The sequence below is a fragment of the Cherax quadricarinatus genome, unplaced genomic scaffold (assembly GCF_038502225.1).
Source record: "Cherax quadricarinatus isolate ZL_2023a unplaced genomic scaffold, ASM3850222v1 Contig2612, whole genome shotgun sequence".
Lineage (NCBI taxonomy): Eukaryota > Metazoa > Arthropoda > Malacostraca > Decapoda > Parastacidae > Cherax > Cherax quadricarinatus.
The window spans coordinates 5213-22683 of record NW_027197638.1 but is presented as its reverse complement, the minus strand read 5'-3'; the positions used below and the strand labels follow the sequence as shown (position 1 = coordinate 22683).

The 17471-nt window shown below is 40.2% G+C and overlaps 1 protein-coding gene across 2 annotated transcripts; it reads right to left on the bottom strand.

The window, feature by feature from the left end:
- Nucleotides 1-1719: 1719 nt before the first annotated feature.
- LOC128704739 (restin homolog) lies at nucleotides 1720-16295 on the bottom strand (the record flags this gene model as incomplete). 2 transcript variants are annotated; one of them, XM_070081411.1, is given in 6 exon segments in its annotated part: nucleotides 1720-4622; nucleotides 5971-6049; nucleotides 10680-10831; nucleotides 12095-12276; nucleotides 12612-12794; nucleotides 16164-16295. In XM_070081411.1, coding segments are annotated over 6 exon segments (1899 nt in total), but the record flags the coding sequence as incomplete, so codon positions are not given.
- Nucleotides 16296-17471: the final 1176 nt, after the last annotated feature.

Sequence of the window (17471 nt, the reverse complement as noted above, 5' to 3'; positions counted from 1 at the left end):
GGGAATCTAATTCCTTGCTTCCTTTCCTTGATGTCCATGTCCACCGCTCAGATACAGGTTTTTCCTTTTCCGTTTACCGAAAACCTATGCACAGTGGCATGTACATTCACTACTTTTCCTATCATGCTTCCCCTGTCAAGAAAAGTGTTCTTATCTCCCTCTTTCTCCGTGCCCTCCGCATCTGTGATCCTCAGTTCCTTCCAGCAGAAATTTCCACTCTTCATAATTCGTTCTCCCGTCTTGGCTACCCTTCCCATTTCATAGACTCTGCCCTCTCACGTGCTAAACGCAATTTCTTCTCTCCCAAACTCTCTACTCCTGGGAACTCTTCTATCCTCTGCCTTCCCTACATTTCCGGTCTTTCTAATCTCAACAATTCTCTCCGTCCCTTAGACATCAAGCTTACCTTCCGCCAGACTAACACTCTTCGCACTAATCTCGTTCATACCTCTCCTCCCTCTACAGATGTTCCTGGTGTCTACTCTATTTCTTGCTCCTCCTGTCCTCTTCAATACTTCGGAGAAACTGGTCGATCTCTTTCTGACAGACTTAGGGAGCACAAAAATAGTGTTAGGCTTGCCGACACTAACAATGCTCTTTTCTGTCACGTCAGAGATCATAGCCATCCTATTGACTGGTCTTCTGCTAAAACTGTCTTCCCTACTTCCAACTCGAACAGTCGCCGTCTAGTTGAATCCTCTCTAATACACAACTTTCCTTGTATGAATCTTAGCCCTGGCTTCGTCTCTGTAGATGCCTTCCTCTCCCACTACATTGTAAAATGCTCCAAACTTCAGAACACCCGTGACTTAACCTGAATCCTCATTTTTTCTTTTCTTTTTCTTGTTCTCCCTCTTCCCCTTTCCTCTTTCCTTTTTCTCCTCTGGGTTGTCTTTCTCTCTTCTGTCTCGTGTTTCTGTTCCTTCTTCATTTATTTCACCACTTCCCCTTTCACGCACCTCTGTGCGCTTGCTCTCCCTCTGTGGGCACCTAGCTCCCTTGCAGTGCTCCCCTTCCTTTGTATCTGACTGGCTCGTCCTCCTTATTCTCCACTTCTACCACTACAACTACTACTACCTCTACTACTACTACTTCTACTACTACTACTGATGAAATTAAGACATGTGCGGCATCTGGTTGTCTTTGTTGTGGACGTTTCGCCATCCAGTGGCTGGCTGGATGGCGAAACGTCTACGATGGGGATGCCGGGTGTTCCGCATGTGTCATAATTTCATCTTGTCGGTATTATATACCATTCTTGTACTACTACTACTACTACCACCACCTCTTCCTGCCTATATATAGCCGTCCTGCTCCACTTCTGGTTAGTGTGACTTTGTAAATGGTCCAAGTCGGACCGAAACGTCGTTGTAAGCTTCTCTCTTTTTTGGACAGTTAAGTAGTTGCTGTGTCTTGACACTACACTCCCTCTCCTCGATTAAGAACAGAGTTGCATTCCTAACAAACACATCAATAAATGAATTCATGGCTAAGAGTGGATCATAATATAATGGTAGTGGGTTTATTAACCATCTTTAATTGTTTTAATGTCATCTTTGCAACATTTCTAGTGTTTATACAGTAGTGTACTGTATAGAGGAAATTGGCTCTAATATAGATTATTTAACAGACTCATTTAGGTATGCATACTAGTCAGAGCCATCACTAAATGAGGAGTGGCTGTGTAATAAAACAATTTTGGGGGTTAATGAGAGAGAATTCGAGCTTTGCTTTATTTCTATATCCTACAGTAAGATCACATCGGGGTTTTAAACTTAATAGCTGGGTAGTAATATAGATGTTAAAAACATCACATTAGGGCTTTGAACTTATCATAAAGATTGCTGTAGTATTCTTAAATCATTAGAAAACCCAAGACACACTAATAATAGGGCAATAGTGGTCACTATCTGCAAAAATAATAAAAAAAACAGTTTATAAGATTTTATCTCCACTACATTTGCAACATTTTCAATTTCATGCTTCCCAGGAAATGCATGCCTGGCTGTCTCCCTTATTTGCAAAAAAACAAGTAAAAAGAGCCAGTTTTTCCTAAAAAAGCACAAAATCGTCAAGACCACAGTCAACTAACCCTGACTACCTTGACAGACTGACCTAATGAGCCCTATGACTGTTAGCACTTTGCACACTGGGTAGAAAAAACAGGTATTGCATGGCACCACATTGCATATGTAGACTTGTATGTGTTCCTGCTAATGGTATACAGAAATGGCCATAAATTTATTTTTTGTAGACAAATATCCTGGCCACTGCATGTATCTTCAGTTGCCATTATGTATAATGTATAGGAGTAATAGGGTCATCCGTGGCAAATGACAAGATTCAATATTTGACATTATATATTAACAAGGAGCACAACTGTCTGGTACACGAGGTTCTCGGTTAATGTTGTTCCACAGACAGTGTCGTTGTGCCTGACTGCAACATCTCAAGTTCCACTCGATGTTGCTCTGGTTAACACTTCACTTTGCAGGACTGCAACATTAATCAAGGACTTCTGTATAACAAGAACTAACCATAACAGCAACTGAAGACACAGCGCAGTCAGAGCAACAATTGAAGGCATGTACGAGTTAGTTACATCACTGCTCAGCATAGCTTGCCCGATGGATCGTTTACTAGAAATTCAATTTACCATTGTTGACAAACTGGCATATCAAGTAACTTAAATATGTTATACAAACAATTTTTTTGCGCTTTTCATTGTGCATGTAATAAATTACATTCTGGAAATTTGACAGGATATAAGCTCTTAATTTGTAGATACATCATGCTTTTCTCAGATATATTACAATATAGTGCGTGTGATATACAGTATATATGTACTATATGCAATATTTTCAGTTAAATGGGAATACTGTACAACCAACTGCAGTGTCATACAACCATTGTATCATTAAGTGGGCTGTGGTATTCCTCAACATTGAATTAGTGGACTTATTGTGTTAAAACAATCTCCTAGAATTAATTTCTCTTTGTTACACGGAAGTCACGAGAAGCGACTAAACCATAGGTCTCGTAAGGCAAAAACACAACCCCATAATGTTCTTACAGAGGCTATGAGAACATTGGGAGAAAACACCCACTTCCCTCTAGAGTTTACTGTAACTAGGGGAGGAGGGTGGCGGTGTGGTCGTATCTGTGAACAAGCACAGCTTGACTAGAAAATAAACACAACACAAACTGGCCAACAAGTGATTCATCTAGTGAATGGCATTGGCAAGTCATCTAATGTGAGGCAAGTCCCTCACACTCATTAACCAAAGACAAAGGCTGTAGTGCATAAGGTCAATTAGGATTGATATCTGCACAAAGGAGATTGTACCATCTCAGAGATCACTTGTATCACGGCAAGTCAGAAAGCTGTGGCAGTGTTTTAGTCGTTCGTCGTGTCGGTCGGTCGGGAGGGAGGAGAAGGTTAGCCAAGACATCACAGCTCGTGCATTTCCGAGCTTGAAGTGATGTCCACATCCTCTGACCAGCTGACATCCATGTTATTTCTGTCGTTGTGAGGATTTGTAGTGTTGTCGTCAGAATCGGAAGACGGTGCAGAAGAGACTCGTCTCCTGACGGGTCGCTTTCCTCGACTAGGGAGTGGTTCCAGCGTCAATGGGTCGCCAGTATATTGTTTTAACAGATCATCGGTAATCATGGCCTCACCTGCACCGTCCTTTGGACACCATGGTCCATTCTTCCGACCGAGGGGTTGGTGGGTAGACCCTGGTTTGCTATGTCGTTCACCATCACTACTGTCACTGTCAGAATCTGTAGAGGATCCTCCCTTTATGATGTCACACTGAGAAAGCTCAGAGTCACTGGCAGCCTCAGAGCTGCTGGTCAGACCAACTCCAGACAGTTCCACAACTTCAATGAACTGATGAGTACCACTTGGAGTTTCTTCATACTCATCCTCATCTGGGTCTTCCAAAAGGTGGTGCTCTAGCCTGCCTCTCACTGGTGATCCGTTCTGACGTGGAGCATTTACTTTAGAAGGTGATTTGGGTGGATGGACAGGAACAGTCCATGCCAAACCAGTCGGAGATATTCTTTCCATTTCGCTGCCTCCTTCACTGCTCTCTGAAGTGGTTCTCCTAGACCCTGGACGACTGCCGTGCCCGTTGGTATCGAGGGACTTCCCATTCGCTAATTTGGGTTTTTCAGTCGTCTCTTTTGTTTTTCTATTTGTTTCTTGTGGCTTTCCATTTATATCACTTGGTTTACCTTCTGCATTTAATCCATTTTTATTTGGGGTATTTGCTCGATTGTTATGAATGACTCTACGTATGTGCGTGGGTGTGCGTGGACGATCAACAGCGCTCAGAGATGCTGTCCGCTGCGGCCGAGGTCTGGGCGATTGGGGCAGGTCTAAAAAACTGTCGTCTAACTGAGTGTCGGTCAGATCTAGGATAAAGGAGACGGAGTTTGACTTCTCCACCACAGCTTTCACACAAGGTGACGGTGGGGGAGACTCAAAGGACAACTCCTGTATTTTGTCGTCTCCGTCAACACCATCCTCCGCATTCAGTCCCAGTCGAGACTTGCGCTTGCCAATGTCGCACTTGGAAGGCGAGATTTTGCCCGATGGAGTTCGAACAGCTACCCTGCGGACAAAATGTTTCACATCTGAGCACACGTTGACCCACTACAGTGCTAAGGTAACCTAAATTAATTACCTCGTCATGTTGATCCTTTGGAAGGGCCACAAATTTGGGAGACACATAATGGTTCTAACAAACTTATAGCAGGATTGAAACATTCCTAACACTAAAATGGCACACTAGCATACAAACAAACAAAAAAAAACTTAATAAGCCATTGCCAAAGCAAAAAAACACTGACAATTTATACTGATTTTTATAACAATCGTTTTATAATGGCAAATTTATTTAAAAATATAAACATTCATTGACTAATTCAAAAATACAACGAAAGGTAAGATGCAATAATAATGTTTAGTAAAGGTATTACTAGAAGATGATAGCTAGCCTCTACAACTAGCAATAAGGAAAGGTATACTAGAAGATGATAGCTAGCCTCTACAACTAGCAATAAGGTTACAAAATTATATAATCAAAAAGAAGTGCTAAACCTACAAGGGTCATACAGCTAGAAAATGATAGTTGTAAGTATATTCTTGATATAAACAATTTTGAGTAGTGTTCGCACACAAGTTGTAAAAGCCTAATATATTATGAATAAATATAAGATATTAATTCTTGTTCAAGAATTCAATGAATTTTTAGTTATTATTCATCAAATGTTAATAAATTTAGCTATTTTTATTGATTCACGTTGTGTGCACACAGATGAAAATAACAGAAGTTTTAAATCGGCCTATAATGCCTAAGCATAATAGAGGCTCTCTTTGACTGCAACCCATTATTGTAAATACATAACTGCAGTGTATTACTTGCAAAGAAATAAATAAGTTTGAATTTGGTGAAGAATTTCATGAATAACTACAGTTGCTGGTAGACAAATGGTACACGAACTATGAGTAACGTGGAAGGGAACCACGAATACCTGTGAGTGATGAGGAGGGTAGTGTAAAAAGGATGTGGGCAAACACTAGGACATTTCCATCCTGGGACCTTGCTCACTTCTAATGTGTCCTAGTGTTGCTCGTGCATTTTTATACCATGAACATAGTGGAACAGAAAGGCATAATACCGTAACTGATACAGTGTGACTGGGGTGTGCTTGGATACAAGGCAGTGAGTGATGGGTGTGCTGGACTACAAGGCAGTGAGTGATGGGTGTGCTGGACTACAAGGCAGTGAGTGATGGGTGTGCTGGACTACAAGGCAGTGAGTGATGGGTGTGCTGGACTACAAGGCAGTGAGTGACGGGTGTGCTGGAATACAAGGCAGTGACAGGGATATGCTGGAATACAATGCAATGAGTGATGGTGGAATGCAAGGGTATAACATGTAGTGCAGGAATACGTACCTGGGTGATCGGGGGGCAGCCTGAGGGGTGGACGCCCCCTCGTGGCGCCGTGGTACTACGGAGGAACGGCTCACGAGATCTGTAAAAGGTGACCCGGGCGTCAGGTGCGGCCGGTGGTTAGACCAGTGGATTACTTAAGCATGGAGGGGCCGATGCTGACTTAAAAATCGGTACTCTTAACTAAGCTATGACTTTAAATGCCCAAACTAGAAGGCCAAGAGCCCTTGCATACACTGATTTAAATTCTATAATTATATTTTTGGATTCTAAGAAAAACTCGTCATTTTTAGTATAATAGAACAATAACTGCAACTTAGTACTAATAAATACTAGCATAAAGCTCTGAAATACAATCATGCAAAAGCTGAATTATACCAAAATAATTCAGCAAGTCAATTATGCAGGAGGGAAACTTAAGTAGTTACAATTTAATTTTGGTTTTGTCTATTAAATGGTCTGGTCTTACCATCGGCTTCGTATGTGCATGTGCAGCATTCCACAGCATTATCCAAAGTGATTTTTCAATCTTAAAACTCACAAATTAAAAATTTTACATAAAATTTTAAGAACTGTGCCAACCACATCCTCCCACATGATCGGTGAACAGTTAAATCCCATGGTTGCAAAAAACGGAACACAGAATAGAACGGATCTTCATACTTCGGCCTCTATTATATATACACCATCTGATTTTCCTGGTTTTAAAAAGTCATACGTAAAGTCCATAAAATGTATACGTATTTTTATTGCTTATTTTTCATAGTTGGAGACATTTTTGTGACATTCTCAATTTTTGATTAAAAATACAAAGATTACGACAACGGCCAAATTAAACAGATGCCCTCCATTCTGTGTCCAATTTTCCCGCCGCATGGGTTATACCTGAACACTCTTGCGTTGCAAGGAATCTATAAGACCTTCACCACTATATTGTGCTTTGGATAAAACTTCATGCATTACCTGTAGAAGCAGGTACGTGCAGCCAAGCCTAGCAAATGATAGCAAATGACTCGGCTCACCAAGAATAAAGATAAATCAGAGGAACCATAGATACACATCTCTCAAAAACAAGAACTCACATACGAATTTCTGACTAGTCTTATTAAGCCCTGGACCCAGAAGGGCAATACAGTGCCTGGGGAAGGGAAGGTAATCAGGTTTAATCCAAGGAAGTGGAGATATAATTCCTTGGATTTAAAGCCTTCCACCAGCATCAAAGCGCCCCAATGAAGAAACCAAAACTTGAAGTATACGGAAAAATGTAGATCAGTGAACAAAACGTGGATCTACCTTTTCTACTCCTTCCGAAAATCCATCTGAAGCCTTGTAAAGAGGTTATGTGTTTAAATACTGCCCTTACAAGTGACACTCGTGGCTAAGTTATAACTCTGGCTGTTAATTCATGCACAATATGCTAGCAACCTGCAAAATTAGACCCTTTTCTTTCTATTCTTGCTTCTCTGAACAGTGTTTTATTTCAACTTATATCCATGCAAAGTCTTCCATATACAGTGGACTGAGGTTTACGATCAGCTCCCAATGCGACCAATTATGTAAGTGCGTTTGTACGTGTATGTTTGGGGGTCTGAAATGGACTAATCTAATTCACAATATTCCTTATGGGAACAAATTCGGTCAGTACTGGCACCTGAACATACTTCTGGAATGAAATAATATCGTAAACCGGGGGTCCACTGTATTTTGAAAAAACCAGGACATGATTAGTGAAATACAGGTGCTCCTTGACTTACAATATTTTGACTTTAATGGCATAAAAGTAGTTACCCAACATGAAGGTGTTGGGTAACTACTGTTGCTTTCATTTATTTACTTTACAATACTGGTATTTAGTTAATTACAGTAATTATTTGACAAGATATTTTCAACCTATGGTGGGTTTATCGGAATGTAACCCCATTGTAAGTTAAGAACCATCTGTACCGTCTGTACCTAACACTCAAAATTTCATAGAATAACTCAGAAAATGTTAGTAAATGACGTAATTGTGTATGGAGCGAGATCCAACAAGAACAGTAAGGAAAGTTGAGACTTTGAATGATTTAACCTACACGATCGCTTGGCAAACTTGCCAAGAAAGTAAACAAAAACGGACAGAAAGAATTCTCAAGATAAAACTAGCAGTTTAAGAGGAGATAAAGACTTCAACACCAAAGAAAAAAAGAAATACAGTATATATATAACTACAAAGTGGAAGAAAGAAATAAGAATGTACATAAGAAACTAGCAATATAAGAGAGGGAATATAAAAAATGACACCAAAGGAAAAGAAATACATAGTACTATTCATAACTACAAAACCTTAATGTATGTTAAGACTGCAAGAGTGCTATGCTATATACTTTCATACCTGCAATAATACAAGTACATATATACCTTTATGGTAGTTAAAAAGTACTAATGGAGATGGAGAGAGAGGGTTAATGTAGGGAGAGAGTATCAAGGGATGAGATATAGTAACAAGTTGTGAATTACATTCCTAAGCCTCAGTCATTACATCTGTTATTCATCTAAGGAGAGATGTAACTACGAAAAATGGAATATAAAATCCCCAAGAATCATTCACCCTAACATTCTTAACCTTAATTCTTTATTGGCCGTCTAGCGGCCAATGTTATATACTGTAAATACCAGAGCAGTAGGAACTGACTATGATACATTAATACTTATAACCCATTTAGGATAGATAGAAAATTGCTTACGATTGTAACCCACACGGATATAAACCTGTTTAGGAGATCTAGACAAAATTACTTGCGACTGTAAACTAGACAGTTGTAAATGCATTCCGGATAACTAGAAAATTACAAGTGATTGTAAACTAGACGGTTATAAATGCAAACTAAAAAAAATCAGGAAACTTTTCTTTAACACGTGACAACGGACTGTGATAACTTTTGTGCACTCACAAAATTAACAAGTTCCCACTATTATTATTTTATTACTTTGGAGATGAGACTTAAAATAATTACCCAACATGAAGTAGACAAGTCCCTAACTTGTATTTATTTATTTACTTTTCAATACTGGTATTTAGTTAGTTTTCTTATTATTAACACATTGGTCGTTTCCCACCAAGGCAGCGAGGTGACTCGAAAAAGAAGAAACACTTTCATCATCATTCACTCCATCACTGTCTTGGCAGAGGCGTGACCGCACTACAGTTATAAAACTGCTACATCTGTAACATCCTCACTCATCCTTCAGAGTACAGGTACTGTACTTCCCACCTCCAGAACTGTAACATCCTCACTCATCCTTCAGAGTACAGGTACTGTACTTCCCTCCTCCAGAACTGTAACATCCTCACTCATCCTTCAGAGTACAGGTACTGTACTTCCCACCTCCAGAACTGTAACATCCTCACTCATCCTTCAGAGTACAGGTACTGTACTTCCCTCCTCCAGACCGCACTACAGTTATAAAACTGCTACATCTGTAACATCCTCACTCATCCTTCAGAGTACAGGTACTTACTTCCCACCTCCAGAACTGTAACATCCTCACTCATCCTTCAGAGTACAGGTACTGTACTTCCCTCCTCCAGAACTGTAACATCCTCACTCATCCTTCAGAGTACAGGTACTGTACTTCCCACAACTGTAACATCCTCACTCATCCTTCAGAGTACAGGTACTGTACTTCCCTCCTCCAGAACTGTAACATCCTCACTCATCCTTCAGAGTACAGGTACTGTACTTCCCACCTCCAGAACTGTAACATCCTCACTCATCCTTCAGAGTACAGGTACTGTACTTCCCACCTCCAGAACTGTAACATCCTCACTCATCCTTCAGAGTACAGACACTGTACTTCCCATCTCCAGAACTGTAACATTCTCACTCATCCTTCAGAGTACAGGTACTGTACTTCCCACCTCCAGAACTGTAACATCCTCACTCATCCTTCAGAGTACAGGTACTGTACTTCCCACCTCCAGAACTGTAACATCCTCACTCATCCTTCAGAGTACAGACACTGTACTTCCCACCTCCAGAACTGTAACATCCTCACTCATCCTTCAGAGTACAGACACTGTACTTCCCACCTCCAGAACTGTAACATCCTCACTCATCCTTCAGAGTACAGACACTGTACTTCCCACCTCCAGAACTGTAACATCCTCACTCATCCTTCAGAGTACAGGTACTGTACTTCCCACCTCCAGAACTGTAACATCCTCACTCATCCTTCAGAGTACAGGTACTGTACTTCCCACCTCCAGAACTGTAACATCCTCACTCATCCTTCAGAGTACAGGTACTGTACTTCTCAACAGTAAGATACAATACACAAACATAGTGTAAAAGCAATTAAGTGTAAATATTCTTTAAATATTTCTTAATAAGGTATTGTACATTATTCATCAATAAATCATAGAAACAACACAGTATAATCTCATAAAATTATACTATTTGTTTTTTTTATGATGGAATTTTTTGGTTAATGTTATTTGCCAATAATTTGAGGGAACAAGTTCAGTCACTTCATGGAGTAAGAAGGTAGTCAATTTATAATTTACAGTAATTACAAAAAAGTATTGAAATACAATCAGCGTACCAAGAGAAGGATAGACGGGAGGCACAAACTGTGGTCCATAAATTTAGAGTCCAGTAGTTCCCACCTCCCGTCCATCCATCCGTGTATTCATAGACAGTTGTTTGCTACAACTTAATCTGAGTGCAACATACCAAGAGTGGAAGCAGGCATAGAGGTGGACATGATCTCCTCTCGCTGTCTTAGTTTCCACGCCAGTTCTTCGTTTTCTAAGCTGAGACGCTTGTTGGCATTAGATTCTCTCTGGTAGGTTTCAACCAGCAGTCTGTGCTCGTTCACAAGATGTCTGAATGGTAAAAATATACACATTAATATCAATATTGATGCAAATACGGAGGTAACTAAAATGCCAGTCACAAGGTGCTAGTAACACCTCTTGTATAAATTACTAAATTTGAAAGGAAAAATTTTGTTTTTCCTTTTAGGTCACCCTGGCCAGTGTATTGGAAAAAAAAAATTAGCACATATTATCCAATGACATTTAAATTCAGACTATTTAACACTCCAGTGAAAAAATTGTATTTTTTTCACCGAACACATTAGCTGTTTCCCACCAAGGCAGGGTGGCCCAAAAAAGAAAAACCTTCACCATTGTTCACTCCATCACTGTCTTACCAGAGGTGTGCCTACACTACAATTATTAAACAGCAATTTATCAAAACTCCTATTATTATTTTTGGCAGGGTGACCGTCAAAATGATTTCTTTAACGTCCTAAAGTGTACACAAGGGCACTTTACCCCATTACTAGATACCCAAGTATTGTACATGTCTAGGTAATATACTCCCCAGTTTTCTAAACTGATTTTAGGAAACTTAGAACCACTAAGCACTATTTAATGTCATTTCTAGCACCAGAGTTTTTAACGTTAGTATAAAAAAATCATCCGAGGTCAAGGACTGAAAAATAAGTTTTGAAAAAAATTTAGAATATTAGTATGCAAGTTGACTAGTCTTTACCTAGTATTTAAGTTAATGTTAACAAAAAACTCATTTGAAAATGAGCATTCAAAACTGCTGAAAAAATCTTGAATATCAATATGCAATCCGACAAGCCTAAACAATTAAGTTAATAATAAACCCATTTGAAATAAAGTTGGTAGAATTACCGACAATATGTAAAGTAAAAGGACAAAAGTGCAACTAATGTGACATTTATTGTGGCAACGTTTTGCTCTCCAGGAGCTCCTGGAGAGCGAAACGTTGCCACAATAAATGTCACATTAGTTGCACTTGTGTCCTTTTACTTTACAAACCCATTTGAAGACAAGAATTCAAAAGTAACTTTCGAAAAAATCTAGAAAATCAATATCAAATCTGACTAGTCTAACCTATTAGATTAGTTGATGAATAAGGCACATATTTATTACTGCTTCTGTATTTGACTAAATAGGCCTACTGTGTATGAAACATTTCAATAAAAAAAAAATTCGACACACCTCGGTATTTTATACTATTTTCAACATTTCGTAAACACTAGCATTGTAAGACCCTTGTGGGTTTAGTACTTAGTTATGTAAAATAATAATTGGTAAACTCTAAATTCTGACCTTTCTTTTAGAGCTTTCTTCTCCATCTGAGCTTGGAGATCCTCTGTCTTGGCTTGGAGAGCCTTGGCTCTATCTCTAGCCATCTCCAGCTCACTGGATAGTCTCTCCATCTCTATTACCTGGCCGCGCAGGTCGTGAATTTCTGCGTTCTTCATTTCCACGACGGTTTTCAGGGAGTCCACCTGCAGACATTGTAATATTAATATTGACAATATATCTCAATCACATCATTCAATATACATTTAAAATTGTATTTTAGTGTAATAATGTATTATACAACTGTATTTTAGTGTAATAATGTATTATACAGCTGTATTTTAGTGTAATAATGTGTTATACAACTGTATAATAGTGTATTTTAGTGTAATATATTATACAATTGTATAATACATTACACTATTACTATTTAAATTATCCATTTCTATTATCTTTCTACATTATGTCTATTATCTCTCTACACTATCCATCTCTATTATCTTATGTTATCCATCTATTATCTCTGCACATTATGTCTCACCTCACTCTTGAGGGAGGAGCACATGTTGCGCACAGCTTGCAGTCTGTGATCTGTGTCGTTAAGAAGAGTCTCCTCTAGCTTCTTGGACTCGATCTTCAGAGCTTCTTGGTCTTGTAGCAAGCGGAAGTTCGCCTCTTCCAGTTCGCGTTCCCGGGCTCTTCGAGATGACTCCAGTTCTCGCAACTGGAAAAACGAGTACTTTTAATAACCATTGACTTAAACCAGTAAGTTTGTTAAGGTGCATAACCATGTATGTTTGTGGTAAAGCCACAGTAACTGCCTTCTACAATAACTGCCAAAGTGACTGCCATCCACAAAAGCCACAATAACTGCCTTCCACAAAGGCACAATAACTGCCATCTACAAAGCCAAAATAACTGCTATCTACAAAGCCACAATAACTGCCATCTACAAAGCCACAATAACTGCCATCTACAAAGCCACAATAACTGCCATCTACAAAGCCACAATAACTGCCATCTACAAAGCCACAATAACTGCCATCTACAAAGCCACAATAACTGCCATCTACAAAGCCACAATAACTGCCATCTACAAAGCCACAATAACTGCCTTCCACAAAGCCACAATAACTGCCTTCCACAAAGCCACAATAACTGCCTTCTACAAAGCCACAATAACTGCCTTCTACAAAGCCACAATAACTGCCTTCTACAAAGCCACAATAACTGCCTTCTACAAAGCCACAATAACTGCCTTCCACAAAGCCACAATAACTGCCTTCCACAAAGCCACAATAACTGCCTTCTACAAAGCCACAATAACTGCCTTCAACAAAGCCACAATAACTGCCATCTACAAAGCCACAATAACTGCCTTCTACAAAGCCACAATAACTGCCATCTACAAAGCCACAATAACTGCCATCTACAAAGCCACAATAACTGCCTTCCACAAAGCCACAATAACTGCCTTCCACAAAGCCACAATAACTGCCTTCCACAAAGCCACAATAACTGCCTTCCACAAAGCCACAATAACTGCCTTCTACAAAGCCACAATAACTGCCTTCCACAAAGCCACAATAACTGCCATCTACAAAGCCACAATAATTGCCATCTACAAAGCCACAATAACTGCCATCTACAAAGCCACAATAACTGCCATCTACAAAGCCACAATAACTGCCATCTACAAAGCCACAGTAATTGTCATCTACAAAGCCACAATAACTGCCATCTACAAAGCCACAATAACTGCCATCTACAAAGCCACAATAACTGCCATCTACAAAGCCACAATAACTGCCATCTACAAAGCCACAATAACTGCCTTCCACAAAGCCACAATAACTGCCTTCCACAAAGCCACAATAACTGCCATCTACAAAGCCACAATAACTGCCTTCCACAAAGCCACAATAACTGCCTTCCACAAAGCCACAATAACTGCCTTCCACAAAGCCACAATAACTGCCTTCCACAAAGCCACAATAACTGCCTTCCACAAAGCCACAATAACTGCCTTCTACAAAGCCACAATAACTGCCATCTACAAAGCCACAATAACTGCCATCTACAAAGCCACAATAACTGCCTTCCACAAAGCCACAATAACTGCCTTCCACAAAGCCACAATAACTGCCATCTACAAAGCCACAATAACTGCCATCTACAAAGCCACAATAACTGCCATCTACAAAGCCACAATAACTGCCATCTACAAAGCCACAATAACTGCCATCTACAAAGCCACAATAACTGCCTTCTACAAAGCCACAATAACTGCCTTCTACAAAGCCACAATAACTGCCATCTACAAAGCCACAATAACTGCCATCTACAAAGCCACAATAACTGCCATCTACAAAGCCACAATAACTGCCTTCCACAAAGCCACAATAACTGCCTTCCACAAAGCCACAATAACTGCCTTCTACAAAGCCACAATAACTGCCTTCTACAAAGCCACAATAACTGCCTTCTACAAAGCCACAATAACTGCCTTCCACAAAGCCACAATAACTGCCTTCTACAAAGCCACAATAACTGCCATCTACAAAGCCACAATAACTGCCTTCTACAAAGCCACAATAACTGCCTTCCACAAAGCCACAATAACTGCCTTCTACAAAGCCACAATAACTGCCTTCTACAAAGCCACAATAACTGCCTTCCACAAAGCCACAATAACTGCCTTCTACAAAGCCACAATAACTGCCTTCCACAAAGCCACAACAACTGCCTTCCACAAAGCCACAATAACTGCCTTCTAACTGCCATCTACAAAGCCACAATAACTGCCTTCCACAAAGCCACAATAACTGCCTTCCACAAAGCCACAATAACTGCCTTCCACAAAGCCACAATAACTGCCTTCCACAAAGCCACAATAACTGCCTTCCACAAAGCCACAATAACTGCCATCTACAAAGCCACAATAACTGCCTTCCACAAAGCCACAATAACTGCCTTCTACAAAGCCACAATAACTGCCATCTACAAAGCCACAATAACTGCCTTCTACAAAGCCACAATAACTGCCTTCCACAAAGCCACAATAACTGCCATCTACAAAGCCACAATAACTGCCTTCCACAAAGCCACAATAACTGCCTTCTACAAAGCCACAATAACTGCCATCTACAAAGCCACAATAACTGCCTTCCACAAAGCCACAATAACTGCCTTCTACAAAGCCACAATAACTGCCATCTACAAAGCCACAATAACTGCCTTCTACAAAGCCACAATAACTGCCTTCCACAAAGCCACAATAACTGCCTTCCACAAAGCCACAATAACTGCCTTCCACAAAGCCACAATAACTGCCATCTACAAAGCCACAATAACTGCCTTCCACAAAGCCACAATAACTGCCTTCTACAAAGCCACAATAACTGCCATCTACAAAGCCACAATAACTGCCTTCTACAAAGCCACAATAACTGCCTTCCACAAAGCCACAATAACTGCCTTCTACAAAGCCACAATAACTGCCTTCTACAAAGCCACAATAACTGCCTTCTACAAAGCCACAATAACTGCCTTCTACAAAGCCACAATAACTGCCTTCCACAAAGCCACAATAACTGCCTTCTACAAAGCCACAATAACTGCCTTCCACAAAGCCACAACAACTGCCTTCCACAAAGCCACAATAACTGCCTTCTACAAAGCCACAATAACTGCCTTCTACAAAGCCACATCCACTGCCTTCTACAAAGCCACAATAACTGCCTTCCACAAAGCCACAATAACTGCCTTCCACAAAGCCACAATAACTGCCTTCCACAAAGCCACAATAACTGCCTTCCACAAAGCCACAATAACTGCCTTCCACAAAGCCACAATAACTGCCATCTACAAAGCCACAATAACTGCCATCTACAGAGCCACAATAACTGCCATCTACAAAGCCACAATAACTGCCTTCTACAAAGCCACAATAACTGCCTTCCACAAAGCCACAATAACTGCCTTCTACAAAGCCACAATAACTGCCTTCTACAAAGCCACATCCACCAGAAAGCAAACAGACGCACACACTAGGCTCCAGCAGACACAAACACTTACAAAACTTAAAGTTTACCTTGTGTGTGTGTTGGGTGTTAAGTTCCTGTAGAGAACACATGTGTTTCTCATGTTGAACATCAAGTTTGTTCCGCCATTCACCTTCCAGTTGTTCCACTTCAGCGCCATGGGCTCGACTCAGTGCCTCCCGCTGCCACAAATAGAATATAGTAAATAAAGTGAACTATAGCTTATACTAATGTAAGAAAGTGACCTATGTATATTTCAGGTATCAAACCTTCATAATTAGAACAAAACAAGTACTGTACTGGCAAAACAAGAACAAAACAAGTACTGTACTGGCAAAACAAGAACAAAACAAGTACTGTACTGGCAAAACAAGAACAAAACAAGTACTGTACTGGCAAAACAAGAACAAAACAAGTACTGTACTGGCAAAACAAGAACAAAACAGGTACTGTACTGGCACAACAAGATGCTGCACTGCTCTCATCTGCAACACAACACTTGCAGTATTGCAACACCAGACTTCAAGAATGGTACATGTTACTGAGGGGACAGGACACTGCAGAAGGCCTACTGGCCCATGCGAGGCAGGTCCAAGTCTCCTACCGGCTTAAGCCAATGCACCCAACCTAGTCAGGTCAGGTCACATTGACTTAAGGGAGGAACACGGCAACCGACCTGGTAGCACAAGCTATCAGGTCTAACTCACACCCACCCACATCTACTCATGTATTTATCCAACCTATTTTTAAAGCTACACAACGTTCTGGCCTCTATAACGGTACTTGGGAGTTTGTTCCACTCATCCACAACTCTATTACCAAACCAGTACTTTCCTATATCCTTCCTGAATCTGAATTTTTCCAACTTAAAACCATTGCTGCGAGTCCTGTCTAGGCTAGATATTTTCAGCACACTATTTACATCCCCTTTATTTATTCCTGTCTTCCATTTATACACCTCAATCATATCCCCCCTAATTCTACGTCTTTCTAGAGAGTGCAGTTTCAGGGCCTTCAGTCTATCCTCATAGGGAAGGTTTCTGATACATGGGATCAACTTTGTCATCCTCCTTTGTACATTTTCCAGAGAATTTATATCCATTCTGTAATACGGTGACCAAAACTGTGCAGCATAATCTAAATGAGGCCTAACCAAGGATGTATAGAGTTGAAGAACAACCTGAGGACTCCTATTATTTATGCTTCTTGATATGAAGCCAAGGATTCTATTAGCTTTATTGCGAACACTTATGCACTGTTGTCTTGGTTTCAGATTACTGCTAACCAGAACTCCTAAATCTTTTTCGCAATCCGTAATATTAAGATCTACATTATTTAGTTTATATGTGGCATGGTTA